This window comes from Adiantum capillus-veneris, chromosome 11, assembly GCF_014529385.1.
Source record: "Adiantum capillus-veneris isolate H3 chromosome 11, ASM1452938v2, whole genome shotgun sequence".
In the NCBI taxonomy this organism is placed as follows: domain Eukaryota; kingdom Viridiplantae; phylum Streptophyta; class Polypodiopsida; order Polypodiales; family Pteridaceae; genus Adiantum; species Adiantum capillus-veneris.
Window position 1 is genome coordinate 91,493,776 of NC_140941.1, and position 26,640 is coordinate 91,520,415.

Genomic DNA, 26,640 nt, shown 5'->3' on the forward strand with positions numbered 1-26,640 from the left:
TCAGCTGGCTACAAACCATTCAAGACAATGTGACCATAATGACCTTCTCCATGGCCATGAGTGATCATACCTATCAAATCCACCTGAAATTGTATCTTGAATCCACACCCTCAGGAACAATGCGTAATCTAGGAATGACAGTCTTCTTTTGATCTATCTTATCATGGATTATACAAATATACTTTTGTGGTTGAGTTTTTGAATATGTGTGCCATGCATAATATAAGCTCCTACAACTCTTCTGTTGTGCCATGTGAACTTCTCTTTCTCTCAAGAGAAGAGCTCTCTCTTCAAGAGAAGGTTTAGCTTCTAGCCTTACCTTGATTGAACTACAGACATTGCACTTAGAGAACTCACTTATCTTAAAGTGACATGTGGATACTCTTTGTTCCAAGTTCTACCGAAAGAAGATTGAGATAACTTCGTCTCATAGCCCATTTGGTCCAGTGTTGTGTTGATTTTGCTTAAAATGTCAACTTGTTTGTACATTGATGGAATCACTAACTGAGTCTCTCTTGAGCCATCTAGTAGTGTTCTGCTTTTATGTGGCATTTTCTCAAAGTTTTTATCCACAAATTCATTTAATAGTGCTCTTGCTAAACTAGTATGTTGAATTCCTCTTCTCAATGTACATGTGTTACCATGCACATATTGGCACACACCGTTTTCAAAATTATCCTTCTAGCGGTAAAATGATGTCTTTGGTATTCCATGTAGCTCATAGCATGCTCTACAGCAAATAATAGATCCTTGTAGTGGGCTCCCATCCAACATGGTTGTCTGTTAGATGGGCCACTTTAGCAAACTGATGCTTCCCACTTCATGCATATTCTCACTGATTGCATTCTCCCTTTCAATACCTACACCCACAAAGTCATCACCAAGTACCTGAAAATTAACATAATCATGTGGAAATACATACAAGATGGTCCCTTCATTCATGGTGTGCATCATTGTGTCATCCTTTAAAAGGACCCTTTGATTTCTCCAAGATTCTCGTGTTGACATTTCAAACTCTGGGCTTGTAATAGGTATTGCATCTGTAACTAGAGGATCAAGATGATCCCCTTGCTCATCACCACTGTAGCTTTCATTTGTATCAATTACGTTGTCATTCATTATGGAAGATTGCAAAAGAAGCTTAGGACATCAAACAACACTCCATAATGAGCTTTGGAGAGATGTAGTATCCATTGTAGAGAAATGGAGGACCACATCCTTCAAACATTCCTCCACTAGTATAGATACATTTCCTTGCCCTATCTTTGTACCACCACAAGTGGAATCGGGATTTGTTCTACACACACAACCAATACCAACAATTTCATTATCAAGTACCATATGCACTTTCTCCCCAGATTCAAAGTCCATCCTGTAAGTTGAAAAGAAACACCTTGTTAAGTTCATATTTATAGATAAATTCTCTTTGAATAAAAATGTATAAGCTACATTACAATATACACAAGGGTTATGAATACTATAACTCTATAATTCTTGCTATATTATAGCATAGCTTGGACAAGTGGTGGACCTAGTTTTGGTGGCCAGTGTCCAAGGTGCTATTTTAGGAAATTGCTTCTCAATGTCCAAGTATCTCTTGCTTCTTCCAATGGAAGTAATGTTGGACAAGGGGGGATCTTGAAACCAAAAGCCCCTTTCTATATGAGGTAAAGCTTGGAGAAATGGTAGACCTAGTTCTAATGTCTATTGTTCAAGGTTCTATTGTGGGAACTTGCTTCCCAATGTCCAAGTATCCCTTGCTTCTTTCAAGTGATGGACCTTGTTTTAATGTCCAGTGTCCATGGTGGTATTATAGGAACTTGATTCCCAATGTGTAAGTATCTCTTGCTTCTTTAAATGGAAGTAAGGTTGGACAAGTGATGGATCTTGAAACCAAAAGTCCCTTTCTACATGAGAGTAAAGCTTGGGACAAGTGGTGGACCTAGTTAATGTCTAAGGTGAACTATTGTAGGGCCTTGCTTCTCAATGTCCAAGTGGCCCTTGCTTCTTTTATTGGAATTAAGGTTGGAGCTTGAAACCAGAAGTCCCTTTTATATATGAGAGTAAAGCTTGGACAAGTGGTGGACCTAGTTTTAATGGCCAGTGTCCAAGGTGGTCTAGGAACTTGGTTCCCAATGTCCAAGTATCTCTTACTTATTTCAATGCAAGTAAGGTTGGAGAAGTGATGGATCTTGAAACCAAAAGTCCCTTTCTAAATGAGAGTAAAGGCTAGACATCTGGTGGACCTAGTTTTAATGACCAATGTCCAAGGTGAACTATTGTAGGGCCTTGCTTCTCAATGTCCAAGTAGCCCTTACTTATCTTAATGGAAACAAAATTCCAGCATTGATCGATCTTGAAACAAAACCCCCCCTTCTATATTTGAGGGGAGCTTGGACAAGTGGTGGACCTAGTTTTAATGGCCAATGTTCAAGGTTAACTACAAGCAGATAAATCCGATGGTTGGAGAAGTGGTGAATATTGGACCAAGAACTACTATAATAGATTATATCTTGGACAAGTGGTGGACCTATAAGTTTTAATGGAAAATATAGGACAATTGCAAGGCCTTGCTTCCCAATGTCCAAGTAGCCCTTGCTTGTTTCAATGGAAGCAAGGTTGATATTAGGGCCTTTCTTCTCAATGTCCAAGTAGCCCTTGCTTTCTTCAATGGAAGCTTGGAGAAGTGGTGGACGAAGTTGTAAATCTTGAAATCAAAACCTCCTTGCTATATTAGGGCATAGTTTGGACAAGTGGTGGACGTAGTTTTAATGGCCAATACTCAAGGTGAACTACTAGATGAGCAAGTAGCTTCCTAAAGTCAAAGAAGTACTTGATTCAACAAGGACAATTGGTGAATCTTGAAACCAAAACCCCTTCCCTGTCTAAGATTTTAGCTTTGACAACAAGTGGTGGACCTAGCTTTGATGGGAAATGGCAAAGGTGTACTACAAGAAAGCAACGTTTCTTTTTAATGTCAAAGTTGAATGGAAATAGGGTTGGAGTAGTGGTGGACCAAGTGGTGGATTTTCAAATAGAAGACACCTTGATATATTAGAGCATGGCTTGGAAATGTGGTGGACTCAAGATTAGGGGCAAGGTCCAAGGTGAATTATTGCATGACCTAGTCCTTGCTTCAAGCTTGATAAGCAAGATTTTTCAAGTGGTGAAATTTGAAACAAAACCCCCAAGCTTGCTATGATGAGAATAGCTTTGAGCATAACTTGGGCATGTGGCGGATATGGTCAATTTCCAAGGAAAGTTTTGAGTTATGAGCTCCAAAATAGAGTCATTTTCCACCACTTATTTATGTTGATTGTCCTTGGTGAGTTGTGAAGCAAGGAAAGAGACTGGGTTTTAGATACATAGCTTATTTAAGCTAGACCACAATTGAGAAAGTGGAATAGGGTGGTGCAACAAGAGGTAAGAGCAAGGTTTGGAGTAGCACCACAAGCGGGGTCTAGGGACGACAACCACCGTGGGTTTTCGGGCAACGCACCGAGAAGGGTTGAGGGGTAGCATCCCTCGCGGGGTTTGGGGCAGCACCCCAAGCGGGGTCAAGGGGAGATAGCCCCTGTGGGGTTCGAGGCAACGCCCCGAGTAGGGTCGAGGGGCAGCAACCCTTGCGGGTTTCGAGGCAACGTCCCAAGCGGGGTCAAGGGACAACAGCCTCTATGGGGGTTCAGCCCAACGCCTCGAGCAGGGTCGAGGGGCAGCAGCCCTTGCGGGGTCTGGGATAGCGTCCCAAGCGGGGTCAAGGGGCGGCAGCCCCCCCTGTGGGGTTCAGGGCAACGTCCCGAGCAGGGTCTAGGGGTGGCAGTCCCTTGTTGCCTCCCAACGCAATTGCCGGGCGGGGTGAAGAGGCAGCACCCCGCGCCTTTTAAAAAAAAACAAGAAGTCTTTTAATGTAGAGAATCACATTGTTTGATCTCTTTTCAACAAAATTTCTTTTCTTTTTGGAGCGAGGTCAATACTAATATAAAAGGGGATAATACAGGTTATGTGGAATTTTAGTAAGCGAACCCTATCAAACACAGAAAAAAACAAACACGCACAGAATTACGTGCACAGAGGTCAAAAAACACAGGCAATCCACACACACACACAGCACACGTAGGAGACACAGATGTACGCGCAGAGAAGTCGCCATCATACTCATCACGTGTATCTATTGCCGACATTAAGGGTAGCACAGAATCTTGAGTGGATTGGACATGAATTGTGAGAAAGACTCGAAGATTTGGAAAAGCTAGACGAGCAAAGGCTAACTACTATAGCTCATATCTATGCACAAAAGCGGAAACAAAAACAATTTTTTGATTGCCCCTTAATCACAAAGATCTTCAAGACAGGGGACTTAGTTTTAGTCTATTCCCTTAAGTAACACATTCCCAAGTTTAAGAAAAAAGGGAAACTGACCGTTTATCATTGAAGATGTATCTCCAAGTGGAGGAGTAAAATTGTCCACCCTAAATGGTGAACTAATGGCTAATTGGATTAGTGGATGTCGTTTAAAGAAATACAATTTGCCACTAACCAATGAATTTCTAGAAACAATGCATGCAGCCAAACAAAGGAAGATCAAACGACGGCAGGTTATTGATGAAGCCCAAGAGGAAGCTCGGCTTTGGGTACTCAAGCGAAAAGCTGCTCTCAAGAATCAACAGATACCAATCCCCATAAACACTTTGGAAATAGATGATCGACAATGGGAATTACCTAAAGACGCAGTTTCAACAGATGATGACTGATTAGATGGAATGAACCTGCACATCATAGTACAGCTCAACAATCATAGCACCAACGCTTTGGTCGACAAAGAGCTAGAGTAAATGCAGTCAGTTATTCCACATACAAGAAGGTTACAAGTCAAGCATTGACAGAAGGAATAGCGACAATCAAAGGATGCAACAAGAACCCAACCCCAACATTGGGAGTAGTCAACTTGAACGTGATAGTACATGGATGTTCATGTCCTCATCAGTTTGTATGCTTGCCAGATGAACACATGAATGAGACGACGATTCTTGGAATTCCCTAGATGCGCACATACAAAGCAGTACCAGATTGGGATACAAATCAGCTAAAGCTATCACCTAGAGGAGGGCAACTCATTGTTCCAATTGCACCAAGCAAGGAGGAATGGAAAAGAAGCAATCAGCAGACCAAACCACGAAGTAGTCAATCTTCTCCATCTCCTTGACAATCAAATGCTACAAGTAGCATGCAAGGAGTCAGGCAAATTTGGGTACCAAAAGCACAGCTTAAGGATAAGCCAATTCAGATCTGGGTGCCTAAAACTTCACCGACAAAAAAAAAGAAGGTTCCAAGGGTTAAAACACAGAGATGAGCATCTCCGAGCAAGAAACCTAACAGGGAAATGGTTTGGAAGAAAAAGGAGCACTTATCTTCTCCACAAACCGTAAAACCAATCAAGCAATGACAAGTTAAGTCCCTAAAGACTCCACCATACCATGCAGCACCAAGCCGACCAAGCTACCAATGGCGAGAAAAAGCTTGACAGCAGTCAAAAGTGATACCAACAGCTCAAGCAATCAGTGTACTGAAATATCCTGATGGCACAATAAAACAGAGAGCACACAAGCTACAAGACTTGCTCCTTGGAAGACATCAGCAACAAACCTCGACATCGAAAACCCTTGAGTTAATTACTCAAGACCCAGCTCTTGCACAACATATTGGTTTGAATTGCATTGATCTTCATCTCATGGTAGAGCCAATCACGGCTATGCATAGACACAATTGTTCAACCCATGCACACAGTCGTCCCGGAGTACGCCATCCAGGAGGGGTGGAAGGGCACTAAGTACTAAAGTACTAAGTAATTAAGGGCAATGTTTGAAGAGGGAGGAAAAAGTTCAATATTAACATTTGATTTTTTGCAAAATTACCTAATAATGCCCTTATAATTCATCATCAAGGGAAAATTCACTGATAATATCTTCCCGACTGTTACCATATACATGTGGTAGTGATGTGTGTGAACACACTAGGACCGCCGGGGCATTTTTTCCCTCTTTAGGAGGTTTTTCCCCCCGTGCATTGTATATACGCCCATCACTCTAGGGCTATCTATCTTTCCATTGCACACTAAGGAATACACTCTCTATTGTGTGCCTTGAGCTTCCTTCGTCTTCTCCAAGCTGTGTGTGTTTCTCTGCAACCCTAATTCCAACAATTGGTATCAGAGCAGGTCACGTCCTCCCGGGCTTAGTCGCCAGCTGCTCCAGCACACGCCTGCTCACTTTCTCCGATTTCAGTGAGCTTTGGCAAGCGTTCGCAGGTCGACAAATATTTTGGGAAAGCTCGAAGAGCTTGGTCTGCTCAGAATTTTGATTTGGGCTCATTTCGGCCTCCGTTTCCACTACGGGCAGTACTGCACAGGTTATTTCGTCATTTTGTGCAGATTTTCTGTCAGTGCCGTTTTCTGCATAACAGGTGCCTTATAGTCTTCTACGGTTTGTGCTATATAGCACAAGTTGTTCCCGCTCCATTTCTCCTATTTTCGGGCAGTTTTCACATCAGGTGCAGCATTTACCATGGCTGACAACAACAACACAGATGTGTTCAAGATGTTTGCTGCTGAGGACAGGTTGGATGGGGACAACTACCCTATGTGGGCTTATATGATGCAACACGTTCTTGTGTCAAAAGGTGTCTGGAACATTGTGCAGGGCATTGATGTACGTCCTGGTTCAGAAGATGTAGGCGATATTGAGGATGTTGCAGGTCTTGCTGCAAGGATTGCAGCTGTTAGAGTTGTTTTGCCTACAGCAGAACAAGCTCGTTGGGATGTTAAGGATGCGCAGGCTCATGCATTGATTGCGTTGTCTGTGAAGCGCACCATTATTCCTCACATCCGTTCAGCAAAATCTGCAAAACAGGCTTGGGATATTCTAGCAGGTCTTTATGCAAGCCGCAATGAGGCTAAAATTGCTTTGCTGCGTAAAGAGCTAGAGTCGAAGATTATGCATGAGGAAGATGATATGGACACTTTCCTTGCTAGTGTCAAGGATATCAATGAGCAACTCATTTCTGCAGGTGAAGTCATTTCTGACAGTTCCCTTGTGCAGACTGTTCTTGATGCCTTACCAGATTCCTACCAGACTTTTGCTAGTACTTGGAGACTGATGACCCAAGGAAATCCTGAAGTTGTCAAGTTTGATGCATTATGCACATTGCTGTTGCAAGAGTCACTTTCTAGAAAAAACAGGACTAGGCAGCGTGCAGTTGAACAGGCTTTTATTGCTTCTCAAAGAAAGGGTGGTAACAGTAATGCAGCCACTTCTTATGGTTCTGCTGCGAGTGGCAAAAATTCTGTTCCTAATGCTTCTGCTGGCAGCACTTCGTCTGGCAATTCTGGTGATAAGGGCAAAAAGAAGATGCGTTGCCATTATTGTAAAGCCAATGATCACTTGATCAAGTCGTGTCCTAAGTTGAAGGCCAAAGAGGCTAAGAAGAAAGAGGGTGGTTCCACTGCAAATGCTGGTTCCACTACAAATGCAGCCATTGTTGAGTCTTCTGTGAAAGGAGATTGTGATGCTGATGTTGATGCAGAATGGGCTTTTAGCGCAGAGTGCACTTACAATCCTGCTGTCCATGATGCATGCTTGTCAGTTGCTGCAGATTCACATGTGTGGTATTTCGACAGTGGTGCTACAAAGCACATTACCTCACATCGTGAATTGTTTACCTCTCTCGAGTCTGTCCCTCATGGGAATTCAGTCACTTGTGCCAACAACGCCTCTTATCCAGTTCAAGGAGTTGGAAAGATTGTGCTCACTGCTGCTAATGGCAGTTCCTTCACACTTGTTGATGCACTTTATGTACCTGGGATCAAGAAGAATCTATTGTCTGTATCCGCACTTGCTAGACTTGGACTTGTAGTCAAATTTGTGGATGACAGATGTACAGTTCATGATCTCAGTTTTGGTGATGAAATTGTTGCATCTGGGCTTTTGTGCCGTGGGCTGTATAAGCTCACTTTGTATGACACGTGTGAACAAAATTTTGCAAATGCTGTTGCAGATTCAAGGGCTATTTCAGATGCAAAACTTTGGCATGCACGTTTTGGTCATCTGAATTTTGCCAGTTTGCTGCGTTTGCAGAAATCTGATATGGTTGCTTCTTTGCCGCCTCTTGAAGCACCTATCAAACATGTTTGTGAAGGCTGTATTCTGGGTAAAATGCAGCGTTCTAAGTTTCCAAAGGATGGTTCAGTTAGGGCCACATGCAGGTTGCAGCTTGTGCATAGTGACGTTTGTGGGCCCATGCAAACTCCGTCCTTGGGCAATTACCTGTACTTCGTGACTTTCATTGATGATTACTCCAGGCATGCGTGGGTATTTCCGCTTAAAGCGAAGTCCGAAGTTTTTATGTGCTTCAAACAATTTTTGGCTATGGCTGAAAATGTCTCAAAATGTACTATGGGCACCCTCCGTTCCGATCGAGGGGGGGAGTATATGTCTCATGAATTTAATGCATTTCTGGCTAGTCGTGGGATAAAACACCAATGTACAGTGCCTTATACACCTCAGCAAAATGGTGTTGCTGAGAGGAAAAACAGGTCACTAACGGAAATGGCACGATGTATGGTCAAAAGTCAAGCTTTGCCGCATTCTTTTTGGCTTGAGGCCATCATGTGTGCCACTTATGTACTTAACAGGTGTCCTACGAAAGCTTTGCAATCTATTACTCCATATGAAGCATGGCATGATAGAAAACCTTCTATTGAGCACATGCGTGTTTTTGGCTGTTTGGCATATGCTTTGGTGCCACAAGTGCAGCGCAGAAAATTGGATGATAAGGCTGTCAAATGTATTTTTGTTGGTTATAGTGCTGAAAGCAAAGGTTACAGGTTGTATCATCCGCAAACAAAACGTATTTTGGTTTCACGGGATGTAGTGTTTGTGGAAGATTCTGTTCAACCCTTGCTGTCATGTACTAGAGACAGTAATGTAAGCTCACAGGACATTTATGACACTTTGTTGCCTCTTTTCAGTGGTGGAAATACGAATGTAAGTTCCAATGAGGCAAATGTACAGCCTATGGGGGTTTCTAAAAATGTTTTAGAACAGCCTATTACTAATGCAGATGTACATGATGTACTTGATGAGGAAAGGGCTGAAAATGAGCAGGCTAGAGGTATGCCAAAATGGCTGGTGCACACTTTGCGTGACAGTAAATTGGATGCACCTTTATCTAGTCGTACTCGTTCAGGCTCTCGCCATGCATCTTATGCATCAGATTGTTATGCTTTGGCTGTGTCTAGTTTACATGATGTTGAGGAGCCTCTGTCTTTTGATGAAGCACAGAATTCAAAAAATTGGATTGCTGCCATGAAATCAGAATATGATGCACTTATAGAGAATGACACATGGACTTTATGTGATTTGCCTCCTGGCAAAAAGGCCATTGGTACGAAGTGGGTTTACAAGTTGAAACGCAAGCCGGATGGTGAGATCGATCGCCATAAGGCTCGACTTGTTGCAAAGGGTTATGCACAACAAAAAGGCATAGATTATGAAGAGACTTTTGCTCCCACTTGTCGTATGACTACTGTGCGTTTTCTATGTGCATTGGCAGCTCATTTTGGTTGGGATGTACATCAATCAGACATTGTTACTGCTTTCTTGAATGGTGACATATTTGAGGAAGTTTATGTAACGCAGCCTCGCGGTTTTGTCATAAAAGGACAAGAGGACAAAGTGTGCAAATGTAAGAAGGCTTTGTATGGGTTGAAGCAATCTCCTCGTGCTTGGTATGAGAAAGCTGACACTCATTTGGTTAAACGAGGCTTTCGTAACAGTCCAACAGAAAGCACATTGTATGTAAAGCGTGAGGATGATGTATTTCTCATTGTGGTTCTTTATGTTGATGATTTGCTGATCACTGGACCAAATGAGAGACATATTGCTGAATTTAAGGCTGATTTGAATGCTACTTTCAAGATGAAAGATTTGGGGCTGTTGCATCATTACTTGGGTATACAGTTTAAGCAGTGTGATGGTGGTATTGCCTTGTGTCAGAAAAGTTACATAGAGACATTGCTATGTAAGTTTGGACTTGAGGATTGCAAACCTATTGCCACTCCCATGGAAACAGGTTTGAAGTTGAGTCTACATGATGCTGGCGATCCTGCTGATGTCACTCTTTACCAAACTGCTGTTGGCTGCCTCATTTATGTATGCAACACGAGGCCAGATATTCAGTTTGCAGTCTCGCAGGTCAGCAGATTTATGCATAGCCCAGGGTCTAAGCATTGGCAGGCTGTCAAGAGGATTTTTCGCTACCTTAGTGGCACTTTACATCTTGGCTTGTTTTATCCCAAGGGGGGATCATTGCCGCCAGACTTACATGCTTTTTCGGACTCAGATTGGGTTGGTTGTTTTGACACGCGAGTGTCCACAAGTGGTTTTTGTTTCATGCTTGGCAGTTCATGTATATCATGGTTGAGCAAGAAGCAACCTACTGTGGCCACTTCGAGTTGTGAGGCTGAGTACAGGGCAGTCTTCACAGCTACGGTTGAGTGTGTATGGCTCAGACGCCTTATGGCTGACTTGGGTGTTGGACAGGACACTGCCAACACTATCTACACTGACAGTCAGAGCGCATTGGCAGTTGCGAGGAACCCAGTTTTTCATGCTCGCACAAAGCACATTGAGGTGCATTACCACTATGTCAGGGAGAGGCTCTTAGCAGGAGAGATCAGCTTGGCTTATGTGCCAACACAGGACAACCTTGCAGATCTTTTCACAAAGGCATTGTCTCGTGAGAAGCTTGAAGCTTTCCGCAAAGCTTTGGGCTTACTCCCCTTTGTGGACTGATCCTGTCCTCAGGGCATGGCACTTCCCTTTACTCATGTGCCAGCTCTCGTTCACCGCATCACTCCAGGGGGGATTTGTTACCATATACATGTGGTAGTGATGTGTGTGAACACACTAGGACCGCCGGGGCATTTTTTCCCTCTTTAGGAGGTTTTTTCCCCCGTGCATTGTATATACGCCCATCACTCTAGGGCTATCTATCTTTCCATTGCACACTAAGGAATACACTCTCTATTGTGTGCCTTGAGCTTCCTTCGTCTTCTCCAAGCTGTGTGTGTTTCTCTGCAACCCTAATTCCAACACCGACGAGTGTAAATAGTGTATATACTATCAGAAAATCGTAACAAATAGTCTTTTTTTGGTATTTTTCATCATTTTTATTGACAATGAGGCTTAAAAATAGAAAAATCCAACAAAAAACAATAAAGCTGTGTTTTTCAAGGGATTTTCTTAATTATTGGATTTCTACTTTACTTTTTTAGAGCATTTTGCTATTTTCTTTGATTTTTTCAAATAAACAAGTCAAAAATTAATAATAAAAACCAGGGAAGCTCGGATGGAAAAATGGAAGACACGATGGTGATCAGAAAGACAAGGTGAACAAGCACAAAAAATTTCAATGAAAACTGAAGATGGAAGCGGGAAGCTTAAATTAGGCGGCCAGGCCTACTTTTGCAAAATTCTTGCAGAATGAGCTACAGGAATCCGATCAGGGAAATTTTTGAGTCTAACATAGATTTCATGGCCTAGTAGGACTAACGGGGGAATCTGGGGAAATTTGGTTCGGGAAGTCCGGGTATAGATATCCAAGGTAGGCTAAAACCACCTCATTTCCACTTGCAGCCTTTGGAGAGAGAGATTTCGGCCTCTTTCATGCGACATTCCGGAGCCCACAGTTGACCATTTTCAGCGCCGTCTCACACGAGACATGAGGGGTAAGTTCTTTACTCGACAATGATCCATTTTGTACGGCCAGTAACTAGTCTAAAGCCCAAGAAAAAACCCTGGAAACCGAGCAGTGCACGAAGACCTACGATCTAAAACTGACCATAGCGGCCTGCCATCTTGACCAAATCACATGGGATTTGAACCATAGCATGCCCTAATATAATAGAACCTTTCTATATCATCAAATGACCATTCGGCAGGGGTCGAGGGGGTCCCCAGTAGAAAAGTTAGGTTTTTGGCAAATGCGAGAATTCCGACCTGACTCCACAGATGGCTTGCTTTTGAGGTCCATATATAATGTATATGATTGGTTTGGTGAAATCCATCAAGCAAAGCCCTCGAAAAGCAAAAAACAGCTCGAAGGTTACAAAGCATCAAATTTGACATACGGGGTCAAACTGACTCCAAATGAGCCAGAATTGGACAAGTTGCTTTACGACTATGTTGCAGCCAAGTCCAAAGCCTCAAAGTTGACCGACCAACCCAACAAGAAGTGTAGTCACAAAAAGCGGTGATTTCAGAGTCGACAAAGCACAAAGTGATGTCGGCATGACCAAACTTGACCAAATTCAATTTAGGACTTGTATTAGGTGTATGGAATATGTCTAGGTCAAAATTTGTACATTTTGCAAAGATTTTGTTACTGTAGTAAATAATCGCGATTATTTACTTTTGCATTAGTTTTGCTTGGAAATTGTCACCTCACCTCACCTATCATGTGTACATACCTATTACATGCCAAAAATCAAGTATGAGCCAAAATGACCACCCATTACTTGGAAAATTGTCAAAAAACGCAAAGAAGTCACTCCGTTTCCAGCCATGCTAGTCTCGGTATATGCTGCAGGTTTCTCAGCCCAAAGAACCAAGATGTGGACAGATCTCTCTCAATTGAGAGGGGACATCATTTTAGTCGGTGACTTCAATATGGTCGAAGACTCGCATGAGAGATTCTTAGGCAAAGGAATGGTCATCAATGGTGGAGAGAAGATGGCCTAGAAGGACAGGATGAAGGATAACCTAGAACTGTGGGATAGTGGTGAAACAAGAACTTTCTCATGGCAAAACTAGTCCAGAGGAAGTTTGGCGTGGAAAGCCAGATTGGATCGCTGCTACATATCTCTTCCTTTGGCTAACTCCTTCAATAGAATCAAATGTAGGATTAACTTCAATTCTTGTCTGGTGGATCACTACCCACTTACCATTGTCATCGACCAGAAGGTGAACAAGACTAGGAACCAATGGTTCCACGGACCCTCGGGCCTGTTCCACCCCCCAATTGTTCAAGAAGCTATGGAAAGAATCTGGAAAGATCACTTTGCTAGAGCAGTGAGTCCACAGCTACAACCTAGTCTGCATCCATCAAAGAAACTCAGAGGTGTCTATCCAAATTTTGCAAGGAAATCTCGCTAATACGTCAGAATCGAAGGGATTGAATTTACAACTCCCTCCTTCGACTAGAAATAGGGCCTCAGAGTGATTCTTCCTAGACCTCTATAGTTGAACTATGAGCCAAACTAAAAAACAAAGAAGACATAGCCACTAAACATCCTTCCATCTTCTTCAGATAGTGGTGGGCAGGTAAAATTGACAGGCCTTCTAAACAGATGTTCAAGATCCTTACAAAAAAGAAACTGTGAGAGTCCTCCCCTCTGTTTGTGGCATCCGACGGCTCTATTCAAAGTAAAAAGGAAAACCTAGAGTTCACTAGGGCTCACTTCGAAAAATTATTCAGCCCCAAGGAATTGATCTCCCCCCAAGTGCTGCAAGCAAGGGAAGATATTTGGAAATACAGGCAGAAGGTGGTCCCTGAAGAAGCCAGCCTCCAAGCTGATCTCCCATTTTTTATTTTTGAAATAAAGGCTGCTATTGAGTCACTGGCCCCTAATAAATCTCTTGGTATAGACGGCCTGCCTGCTGAATTCTTTCAGGTGTTTAAAGATACCCTTGCCCCCTATCTCTTGAAGATATGGGATGAAGCAGTTCGGTTCCAGGCACTCCCTTTTTCTATCAACATGGGGATCATCAAACTACTGTATAAGAAAGGTGCCAAGGAATACCTGTCTAATTGGAGACCCCTCGCTATGCTCGACACATGCTATAAGATTTTTGCCAAAGTGGTTGCTCTTCGGATCACACTCATTTTAATGAAATGGGTTTGTATAGAAGAGAAAGGCTTTATCAAAGGGAGGAGGATCATCGAAGTGGTCATAGCTCTTTGGGAAGGAATTGAGAATGTTGAAGACTTGGGAATGGACTATGTGTTTATAAAAATTGATTTCAAAAGCTTATGACCGCCTCAAATGGTCCTTTATCCTACTTAGCTTGGAAAAGATGGGATTTGGTAAGGGGATGATTTGATTTGTAACCACCTTGTTTGGGCATGCTAGAGCTAGAGTCTCTCTTAATGGATCTCTATCCAACTACTTTGAGCACAATAGGTCAATTAGACAGGGGTGCCCCTTGGCCCCTCTTCTGTTTGTTGTCAGTGCAGATGGTCTCAATTGCTGGTCAAAGGGAAGATGGTGGAGGGTGGTATTGAAGGAATTCCTCTACCTAACAGGGTCAACCAACAATGGCTTTCTCAGCTTGCTCACGACACAAATGCCTTGCTATGGAAAAATTTTGCTCGGCCTCTGGTTCAGGCCTCTGGTTCAAGAATCAACCACAACAAGACAGGAGTCAGATCCTCTTGGACTTCTCTGTCGGGATCGATTCTCACACAAGGATGCACTCCTATCAAGGAGGGTGAAATTTTTAGGCTATTAGGTATCCCTTTTGGATTCAAAGTCTCTCTCAGACAAAGGTGGGATTGGGTGTTAGAACGGTTCAGGGCCAAGCTAGACAAATGGAAGGGCTTCCAGGGCTCTCTGGCTGGCAGAGTTATTGTAATTAATCACTTTCTAACTGCTTATATTTTGTTCTTTCTTACTTGATGGCGCCCACCTGACTCTCATCTTGGTATCATTAGCAAATACTGCAGGAGCTTCCCATGGGGGCCTAAGACCCGTTTAAGAAAGCTGCAGCCAAAGTTCGGTGGGATATTTGTTGTCTCCCAGTAGACAAAGGGGAACTGGGGAGTAAAAATCGTTAACAAGTGGGAAGATAAAATTGCATTCAAACTACTCATCCGAGCCCTTGAGGACACTAACCAAGAATGGGCCCTCCTCCTGTTTAGAAAAATAAATAGCTTCGCTCTGGATAATTGGAAGACATGGCAGAAACTGAGCTGGATCACTATTTTTTTGGGCCATCCCCCATCAAGGCTAAAGGGTCTGAATTGCTTACCTCTCTATGGGGAGCGTAGGGCAAGGGAAAATATGTCGGTCTTTTGGTCTAACAACACGGCTAATGCTGTCTGGCAACTCGACTCCATTTGGTGGCCTCTCTCCCCCCTAACCCCTGTCACCAATAATCAGATAAGGAAGGCACTTCGATGTCACAATATAGGTATCTCCACTTGGGGAGTTCTTTGGAACGGGCAGCTACATAGGTGAAATCAGCAGAGGAACTTCTCCTCTGGTTTTCCCTCTAGCCATGGGAACCTGGACAGGAAGCAATGGATGTTCAAATTCAAAAAGTTGTGGGACAAGTCAATTCAACCCAAGAAATCCGTCCTCCTTTGGCTTATACTTCATAAAGCCCTGTGGACAGGGGAGAAAAGCCTCAATGTAGGGTTATCTATGGGGACCTGTATCAGATGCAATGTAGAAGTAGAGTCTATTTTTCATATATTCTTAAATTGTCCTCAGTCTGCTGTCATTTTGTCCCCTATAAGATATGTACTCAAAACACCAATCTCTTGGAGACAACTCTTACTAGGCAACTATATTGGTATTTTGTCCTGCTATTGGAACCTAACTAGGGCTGAATTCTTATGGGTCATCTGGAAATTAAGAAACAGTTATGTGTTTAATGTGGCTCACCAGGCTCCTAGCCTGAAAGCTCTCTTTTTGGATTTCAATCTACATGTGTTCAAAGTAAAACTTAATGAATCCAACATCTACTACCTGAGGAACTGGATTATTAAAGATACAGAGAAAGCTCACAAGGCAATGGAGGCTGAGGATCTTGAACTCCCCAACAACAAGAGAAAGCTTGTGGAAATCAAGAACATGCTGGCTGCTAATCTAGAAGCTTCTCGGGCGGCGCTCGAGGCTATTTCCAAAGCAAGAAGCTTCATGGAAAAGATACAAGGAATGATCGACTCTCTGAAAGATTAATCAAAGATATATAGCGTTGAAATGATGTATATGGTCGGGTTGTATATGATCGGTAGTACTTGTTTAGTATCAAGGAAAATTTTTGTAATGGGTGGGTTTTGTAAAGGGATTCCTAGTACGGGTATGGTCTCGGGTATGGTCATGGACTGGAGGTGCTCCATGGTTCACGGTTGTAATTTTTTCCCCTCTCTTCTGTTAATATAATTTTCACGGCTTTGTTGGAAAAAAAACTGTGAGAGAGAGAGAGAGAGAGAGATAGCATCGACTCTTCATTAATGGTGTTGACTACCGGAGCATGAAGCATAAAAGAGGTACATGGCGGCCGCTTTTGAGCCAAGATGACGTAGAGAGGTGCAGTCAGTGTTCTGGAAAAATGTGTCTCAGGCTACTCTTAGCTTGATATCATGTTGTTTTCAATTTCAAAAATGCCGATTGAGGGCAAGCGCACAAGGTATCTTTGCCCTCAAGAAAACTGTTGAGCCCTTCTTTTACGAAGGCTATCAAACTCTACCTTTGACAGTGCAAGCAAGATCGAAGCAGCACGAGCATTACGCCATGAAGCCGGTTTTTTCTCCCAACCTCCCTCTACCCTTGGCCAAGCAGGGCTACCTTTTGGGTATATTGAAAGCCCTCCAGCTGCAACCTCCCCTCTCGCTTCCTCTGACACTCAACCATCAAGAAGCGGAATCCCTGCTCCAGGAGGCCCTGACTAGAATGCAAGAGTGAAACCAATTGTCATTCTTCCTGCCACTCAGATCCGTAAAACACAGGTTGATCTTGAAAGAAGAGCTCTTATTGGGTTGTTAGCTGGACCTTGCCCTCCTGCTGATGTACTTAGGGGTTGGATTCGTAACTAGTGGGGGGTATTAGGAGCATAAGTCCAGACTAACCAAGTCCTTCCCAAGAACCAGTGTGTTTGTGTCTTTTGAATGCCGATATGGCTTTCCGTATTCTTAGCTCAGGCCAATGGCTCATTTGGACTTCCCCCCTTTGCCTGTTCAAATGGAATAAGGACTATAACTTTGAAAGGATGCCTATCACTGTTCGATATGGGTGGAGTTCCCCAATCTCCCCTTGCACTTCCACAATCATCTTAGGGTTTTGGGTGGACGCCCTTATGGGGACTACGTCCCCAATTGGCACCCTCAGGCCTTTATTGAAATGGATATTTTAGTGGATCTCCCTCAGTTAGTGATTATTTCTCTAGATTACGGGGAAACATTTGAGCAACCCTTGAATTACAAAGATCTCCCAAACGCATGCTTTCACTATGGTACGAAACGCCATTTTGTTCGAGACTGTCCGATCAAAAACCCCAAGCCCGCTTCGTCTACAGGTAACCAATCAGACCCATGAAGTCAAGGGCAACTCTATCCCCCCGGCTACCACAACCCAGATGACCAGAGTTGAGAAGTCAAATTCAGAGAAATCGGTCACTAAGAGGAATAGGGGTAGAGCCGCTAACAGATTTGATCTTTTGGCCTCCCTCTCGGAATGGGAGGATTCTGAAGTAGCTGAGTCCACAGGGCAAGAGTCGGAGGAAGAAGAGGACGTTACTTTGTGACTAGAGAGCCAGGTTAATAAAGAAGATCGAGAGAAGATCATAGCTCTGAACAAAGCCTCTTCAAGCAACGACAATAACAAAGAAAATGTTGCCCCTCAATAAGGCAACCTTGAAGCTGGACTGGCTGGTCCCAGTCCCATGGAAGTCTAGAAAGACAATAAAAGGGCTCACAACTTGGTGTCACAAGCATCATCAAAGTCTCAGAATAAGAATCACCAAGATAGATGGAGTAACATATAAAGCTCCTATCTTGGAACATTAAAGGGTTGTTTGACCCAGCCAAAGCAAGGAAAGTTAAACTATGGCTAAGCAACTATCCGGTGGATATAATAGGCTTACAGGAAATCAAAACTGACGAAGCAAAACTATCCCAGAGACTCTTGTCGATTTCAAAAGAACACCATTGGTTTGTCTCCTCCCAGTCTAGAGGCTCTGGTGGCACTTCTCTAGGTATTCCCAAGCCTTGGAGGGTGAATCAGCAACGGTCCTCAGTAGGAGAGTACTGGGTTTCCATTTTTGTTGAGGCCCCCCTCAAGTGTCTTCTAGTCTCGGTCTATGCAAGAGGTTCAGTTTGGAATAGAGCTCAGTTGTGGCACCAGTTGATAAATTTGACTGGCCTGGCTATCCTTCTTGGTGACTTCAACATGGTGGAAGCCACGGAGGATCGGTTTTAGCTCAAAGGGCAAACTATCTCGGTAACCAAGAAACTAGAGTGGGATTCTCTCAAAGCTCACCTCGACCTGTGGGACATTGGCAGTCCAGGGGAGCTTACTTGGCAAAAGTACTGAAAGGGAGATAACGTGAGGAAAGCCAGACTTGATAGATGTTATGTTAGCGTCCCATTGTCTAGAACTTTCAACAGGCTAAAAGATAAACCTAGACTCACCTCATGTGCCTCTGATCATTACCTGCTAGTCGTTACCTTGGATGACAAGAGTACTAAAATTCAGAACCACTGGCTCCAAACTGATGTATCCCTCTTTCAACTCTGAGAGGTACATGATAATGTCAAAGCTATTTGGGTCCAAGCCTTTTCTTTTCTTTTTTTTTCGAGAAAGTTGAATTGGATTAAAAAGAGCATAAATAAAAAGGTACACAGAACCCACAGGTGGGGGGTGGGTTAACCCTTATCACAAACTCAAGGAGCCATAGCTTCCTTCATCCTGATTCTAATAGCTTGGGTGAATCTCGGCACACAATGTCTCCATTTTTGCTATCTCATACTTTTTTGGAGCATGGTGCTGGTTACATTATCAGGCAAGGGGAAAGAGGCCATATTACACAATTGGACAGTTGAAGACTTGAGATCTTTTTTAAGGATAGACAGGGGAAAGGAGGAGGGTTGTAGGAAAACAGTAGCATTTCTCTTCAGCCAAGTGAACCAGAGAATATGCCCTCTCGAAATATTCTACAGGGGTACATCCATTCCTTTACAGTTTCCCAGCAATAAGTCTTTGTAATCAAGCTTACTAACAGAGAATTGGGACAGAACTTCCTGCATTAACTTCATGATTCCTCTATTTTTCTATGGTAACTTTGCACTTGCTGCAGATTCCATTGCCCAGACCAGCCTTCAGAGCTCTTTAGATACCCTGATGCATTAGGAGCCACATCAAAGTGCTATGCTTATTTGAACTTGGGTAAGCCCATAGACAAAGAAATCTATAGGTCCACTGTTTACTGCTCCAGCTAACTTTCCACAGTTGATTGAGCTTTTGTTTAAGGGGGTGCTTAACAATGCCTTTATCTTTGAACTGTTTGTGCATCAGACGAGATAAATATTCCAGCTTGCAGGTAGCTTGAGAAGCTCTTATTGGCACCTGGCACTTATCCAGGCAATCATTAGCCCATTGAATGCACCACCTAGCATCTGAAGGAGTACGAGCGGAAGTGCGACGCGAGAGAGAGTGTGAGAAGAAGAGCACGACGATATGGTGAACTCGCTCTACTGTAATGTGTAGAGCATAGTGAGTTCTTATTAGGTTTTAACAAAAGAATATGTGTACATACCTAGCGGCCCGCCCACTTACCTGGGCGACCACATTGGGCTTTATACCCCAACAACCTCCCACTTAAAGTCCAATGTGGTACTTTAAGTGTGAGAGAAGCTACTATACAAGCTAATATACAAGAGATGTAGAGAAGTGATGTACTACCCTACACCTAACTGCTTGCAAAAATGCGCAAAGCTCTATGAGGGAAGTCCTTTTGTAAGTAGATCAGTAGGATTTTCTGTGGTGTGAACTTTGACAAGCTGAAGTTGCTTATCCTCGAGCATTTCCCTGATAAAATGATACTTCACATCCACATGCTTTGTCTTTGAGTGATAAACTGGATTGCGAGCCAATTGTATAGCACTTTGACTATCACAATATAACACAGGCATCTCTTCTTTGATTCCCAAATCTGTTACTAGTCGATTAATTAAAATTGATTCTTTGCATGCCTCTGATGCTACAACATATTCAGCCTCTGTAGTAGACTGAGTAACACAATCTTGTAATCTAGAACGCCATGATACTGCTCCACCAACCAATGTAAAGACATACCCTAACGTAGACCTTCGGTTGTCTAAGTCACCTGCATAATCTGAGTCTGTAAAACCCTCTCCTGACTCCCATAGCATATACGCATGCTCTTTGTAGCTTTCAGGTATCTCAATATTCCTCACTGCCTCCCAATGTTTCTTGCCTGGGTTTGACATGCATCGACTCACTACTCCCACTACAAATGCAATGTCTGGGCGAGTAGCAATCATTGCATACATCAAACTACCCACTGCAGACGCATATGGAATCTTATCCATTTCAGCCTGTTCTTCCTCAGACACAGGACAATCTTGTTTGCTAAGTTTCACATATGGTGGCAATGGAACACTCAGTGCCTTTCCCTTCTCCATATTGAAACGTTGCAAAACCTTGTCAATATACTCTGTTTGAGATAACCAAATCAACTTCTTTGATCTATCTCTCTCAATGCGCATACGAAGTATATGACTTGCCTCACCCATGTCTTTCATGTCAAACGATTTTGCCATCTTTGACTTCAAAGCTGAAATTTCTTCCAAGTGCTTGCCATCAATCAACAAGTCATCCACATACAAAATAAGGATCAGCCAACTACCATCCTTAGCCTTCTTTGTATATAGACAATGATCAAACTCACTACGTTTGTAGCCTTGAGAAAGCATAAACTTGTGGAATTTATGGTACCATGCCCTGGGTGATTGTTTTAAGCCATAAAGACTCTTTAACAACTGGCATACCCAATCTTCCATGCCTTTCTCAACAAACCCTTCTGGCTGCTGCATGTAAATTTCCACATCTAAATCACCATGCAAGAACGCTGTCTTGACATCCATTTGGTGCAACACCAAATCTAATATGGCAACCAATGCAAGAAAGCATCTCAATGTAGTCATCTTGACCACCGGAGAGAAGACTTCATCAAAGTCAATGCCTTGTTCTTGCTTAAAGCCCTTGGCAACAAGCCTCGCTTTGTACTTTGGCTGACTATGATGAGCGGTGATCTTATACCTGTAAACCCATTTACAGGGTAGAGCCTTTTTGCCCCGTGGTTATTTAACTAGCTTCCATGTCTGGTTTTTATGCAGAGCTGTCATCTCTGACTGCATGGCCAATTGCCAATTCCCGGAGTCCTTCATTTGCACTGCTTCCTTGTAACATGAAGGCTCATTGCAATCAGTCAACATGACATAGTTCATAGATGGAACAAACCTATCAGGAGGTCACGTGACACGTCCAGATCTATGCACAATAGGTGGCTCATGCTCAGCCACAACCTGTGGTTCCACTCTATCCTGTCCTTGCTCCTCTTGAGCCCTGACATTTTGTCTTGCACGTGCAGGTCCATCTTCTTAGAAGACAACTCTTCTAATCTCCTCAACCCTCTCTGGTTTAGAATGATATTTGGATTCATTAAAGTGAACATCATTGCTGCGGACAACCTTTCTGGATTCGGGATCCCAAAGTCTGTACCCCATCTCACCAGAATTACCATAGCCTAGAAAGATGCACTTTCTACTCTTTGGCTCAAGTTTGTTCCTAAATTCCTTTAGAACGTGAGTATCTGCCTCACAGCCAAAGACTCTGAGATGCTTGTATGAGGCCATTTTGCCTGACCATACCATCTCTGGCACTGAATCCTTCTGCAAAACCTTGCTAGGAGATCTATTTACAAGATGAACAGCTGTTGATACAGCTTCAGCCCAAAACCCATTTGGCAGTTGTGCATTAGACAACATACTTCTGACCTTCTCTTGTATGGTCCTATTCATCCTCTCAGCAACACCATTTTGAGGAGGATTGTAAGCAGCAATAAGTTCACGTTTTATACCTTTTGACTCACAAAAGTCCTGAAAGGCCTTTGAAAGATACTCTCCACCATTGTCAGTGCGTAAGCATTTAAGCTTCTTGCTACTCTGATTCTCCACAAGGGTCACAAACGTTTTGAAAAGACTAAACGCTTCATCCTTGTGCTTGAGAAATTAAACCCATACTTTCCTCGAGTAATCATCTATAAATGTCATAAAGTAAGAAGCTCCCCCTAGAGATAGGTTAGGCATAGGTCCACACAAACCACTATGAACAAGTGCCAACTGTGTATCTCTTCTACTGCTTCTATGCTTATGTGGCTGCTGTGTTTGCTTACCATACAGACAATGTTCACAGAATTCAAAATCATTAAATGAAAAGCCAGGCAAATAACCAGAACGAGACAAGATTTCCATTCCCTTCTTGGACATATGTCCTAACCGGCTATGCCACAAAGAAATGTTCGGCTGCTCGGTTACATTGATTACATTTTTAGAGACATTTGATACATAAATCATGTAAAGTCCTCCAGACTTTACTCCATGTGCTACTGTCATAAAACCCTTGGATATCTTCCACATGTTCTGTCCAAAAGTGGTGACGTAGCCAGCATCATCAAGTAAACCTGTGCTAATCAAGCTCTTTGTAATTGCGGGAACATGTCTCACATTCTTCAACGTGAAAGAAGAGCCATTCTGAAACTTCAATTGAACATCTCCAACACCTAAGATCTCACATGTCTGCCCATTGCCTAGCCGAACATGATCTTTAGTGGTCACATAAGAGGTAAACCACTCCTTGTTTGGAGACACATGAAGTGATGCCCCTGAGTCTATAATCCAGTCACTCAGTGCATGTCCATCAGATGATGTAAGAAGAGCTAAGTCCATTGTATTCTTCAAGAAGTAGATGTCTCCTGACACTAGACTGTCATCCTCTGCAACAGTGTTTGTCACATTTATTTCTTGAATCTTCACTGAGGACTTGTTCTTCTCACCATGGTCTTCAACTTTCTCTTTTCCTTTTTCTGCTTTCCATTCTCTACAGTCTCTTTTCATGTGACCCTTCTTGCCACAATGGTAGCATTCTATGTCACTCTTGCCTTTAGCACTACGAGACTTGCTACGAGACTGATTCCTCTTTCCACCTTTGTACTTTTCTTTGGTCCTTCCCCTGACAACTAAGGCTGTTCCTTTGCCTTTGTCCATTGTCTTTCTATTGGTTTCTTCAGTAAGCAGACTTCCTTCTACACCTGCTATGTTCAAACCATTTGGAGGTGCAGAATTACTCAAAGCTGTGCGAAAAGTGTCCCAACTTTCGGCAATGTGATCAGCAGGAACATAGCTCTAACAGGTTCATCAAACTTGACACCTTGAGCTGACAACTGACTATAGATTGTGTTGAATTCATTCAGATGATTGGACATAGGTGTCCCTTCTTTCATCTTCAAGTCAACAAGCTTCTTAAGCCAGTATACCTGTGAAGCTGCACTTTGCTTCTCATAAAGATCACTCAGCTTTGGCCATGCTTGATAAGATGACATCTCGTCTGCTACATTGAAGTAAACGCTTTCTGCCAAAGTCAGCATAATGGTAGAAAGTGCCAATTCATCCATTTCGCTCCATTCATCTTCGTCCATATCTTCTGGTTTTATCCCCTTGAGCTTTATAGGTTTTATCTGCTTCTTTTGTACCAACACGTGCCAAATCTGCTTCTTCCACAATGGGAAATTGGTTCCATCCAGCTTCTTGATATTGTAAAGAGCAGTGTACTGTGATCCAGCCATAGCTACGCTTCACAGTAGTTTACTTTCCTGAGAAAAATTCGGCAGAGTTTCCCCTGTAAACTGACCTCTGAACCAATATCAATCTGTCAAATGAACCAAGAAAGCTTCAGATTCTGCATAAATTTCGGCAGAGTCTCCTTTGTAAAATGGCTCTGGTGTACTCAAAAACAGACCAAAAAACAGCTCAAAAAACCATTGTCTCTCGAACACTGTAAGCTGTGGGTAAACCTGTCCTGCACTTGTACTGTCTCTCACTGTCCTGTCACTATCCTGCAAGCATAGACTGCGACAATGCCTCAACGGCAGTAAAGCAAAGATGCAATCCCAACTGTCTAACTCACAGTCAATACATCCTAGCTGCCTATCTAAGGGTGCTCGAGGGATCGCTCCAAGACCTGTATCACCGAAAGGATCTCAACATTCGAGAATCCCCCAGCTCAATAAAACCTCACTCGACCCTCAACAAAGGCTGCAGTAAATCTGACAGTACATAGACTTCCCACAAAGTCATACATCCACAAATTTCCCACTGTATGTTGTAACCGCTGCGGCGGTTGTTTGCTGCGTGACTCACAGCCAGCAAACCCTCAACAGACATACATCATCTCTGACAATACATCCCATGTGGAAGTACCTACAATGTCAGGATGAAATCTGGAATATCAAGCAACAAACACAAGCTACCTGATGAACTAGTGGATGTTGCCTACAGTCTGTGTGTAGATGCGCCCGTGTCGTATGTGACACGCCTCCAAGAACTGTGAGCCGTCCTTCGATGTGTAGACAGCCACAAATCAACACTCTGGGAGTGTCGATATCCTCAGCACCTGCAGTCGTAGGCCGAAAACCCCAAATTTGCAGAGTCGGATCTGCACCCGCTGAGACCACGTAGTCGAAAATGGCCTGCGCAGACCTTTGTCGAAGCCAAACGGTGGCCGAGATGACCTCATAATGAAATTCTGAGAACACCAAGGCCTTCGGGCCCTCCCACAGGATTTGGGGCCGTGTCTTCGCCTGTCGAATTTCACTTTTATATGAGCTGGTGACTCTAGCCTCCTGCAGTGCAGCCCCGAGCCTCGATCTGAGCTTTGATACCAGTTGAAGGAGTACGAGCGGAAGTGTGACGCGAGAGAGAGTGCGAGAAGAAGAGCACGATGATATGGTGAACTCGCTCTACTGTAATGTGTAGAGCATAGTGAGTTCTTATTAGGTTTTAACAAAAGAATATGTGTGCATACCTGGCGGCCCGCCCACTTACCTGGGCGACCACATTGGGCTTTATACCCCAACAGCATCTGCTTCTGGTAATTGGAAGTCTCTCTGAAGAGTAATGGGAGCCTTCAGTTTTCCATTGTCCATCACATCTTTCAAACCTGCAAAAAAGCCAAGCCAGAGAGAGTCTAGCATAAAGGAGCAGTAACTAGATAAGATTTCCTTTTTGGGATTCCAATTAGCTTTGACCTCATTCCAAGAATTCCACATTCTATAGACCAGTTTGGAGCCATATGGGACACACATCACAGGGGCCAGTAGAATCTCTTTGAGTTGGAGGTTACTCCATGCTTTATAGTGCTTTAGCTTGAATTTATGAATCTGCAGTAAGGCCCAGTAGTCCACGGATTCGGAAGCTCTCCAGATCCATTTAGCTGCCATTTTTACAGCAAGATGTTTAAGGTTGAGAATGCCAAGACCCCGTTCACCTTTGGTAGGCAACAAATGTCCCAAGAGACTTTGGATACTCTGTGCTGACCTATGCCTCCTCCCCACAGGAAGTTCCTAGCCATACTGGTTATTTGCTTCAATTGAAATTGAGCTGGAAACCAATAGGACAAAAAGAAAACAAGAGAAGGTAATAAATAATGATTAAGCACAAAAGCTCTAGATGAAACTGAAGACTGATGGTATTGCCAGTATTGCAATTTCTGTTTGAATTTATTGACAACCCATTCCCATCTATGTGCATAGGTGACTCTGAACCCCATTGGGATGCCAAGGAGCCTGAAGATTTGCCCTTCTCTTATTTTCATACATCCAGCATCCATAATGATCTGTGGAGCATCTGTACCCAGTTTTTGTATGGTTGATCTGAGAGCCACTTGCCAGGCAAAAAGTATCTAAGCATTTCCAAAAGGACTCAACTGATTCACTATCATTACTCATGAGAGAATTGGTGTCATCTGCAAACTGCTGGAGGACCAAGTCCTTATGAGAACCAGGGATTTTGATGCCTTTTATTTGGCCCTTGTCTAGAGCATCCTGCACTAGCCATCCCAAAGAATCAGAGCTTATGGCATACAACAAAGGAGCTATAGGACAGCCCTGTCTAATGGATCTCATAAGAGGGAAAGAGTCTGAGAGATCTCCATTAATAGAAACCCTAGAAAAAGCATTGCCAAAAAGAATCTGCACATATTTTATGAACCTTTTGCCAAAACCAATGTCATGCAGAGATTGAAAAACAAAGTCCCATTCCATCCTGTCATAAGCCTTATCAAAGTCTATTTTGAAGAAAATGTAATCAAGCTCACTGTCCTGCAAGAAGTCAATGGCCTCCCAAAGTGTGATTATAGCATCTAAGATAAATCTGCCTTTTATGAATCCTTTTTGCTTAGGTAAAATGATCTGATGCATAATGAGGCTCAACCTCTTGGGCAGAGACAGGGAAAACACTTTATACACTGAAGTCAGACAGGAGATTGGCCTTTTCTAAAGGTGTCACTCCAGCCAAAGCATGGTCAATTGCAATTGCGGACACTCAAAGAGCCCTAATTCAATTTAGAAAACAAGTCACAGAGATTAGAAGAAAGAGGAAGGACAACATTTACAATGAATTAGTAGAACTAGAATCCTTCCACAAGGGAGACACGAAAACCTAGAACAAAGTTTCCACTCTCATACACCAACTGCGAGTGGAGGAAGACTCCACCCTTCTTCATAC

General features: G+C 43.1%; 1 protein-coding gene across 1 annotated transcript; it reads left to right on the forward strand.

Annotated features, from left to right (window-relative positions):
- The first annotated feature begins 15,478 nt into the window (after nucleotides 1-15,478).
- On the forward strand, nucleotides 15,479-19,766 carry LOC147447644 (uncharacterized). The gene has a single exon (XM_086523653.1). The coding sequence runs from the start codon at nucleotides 15,479-15,481 to the stop codon at nucleotides 16,016-16,018; it is 540 nt and encodes a 179-aa protein (XP_086379779.1). The 3' UTR covers nucleotides 16,019-19,766.
- Nucleotides 19,767-26,640: the final 6,874 nt, after the last annotated feature.

Bases quoted from the DNA above. Each gene is read 5' to 3' on its own strand.
- LOC147447644 (XM_086523653.1), top strand. From the start codon at position 15,479: ATGGGGACCTGTATCAGATGCAATGTAGAAGTAGAGTCTATTTTTCAT.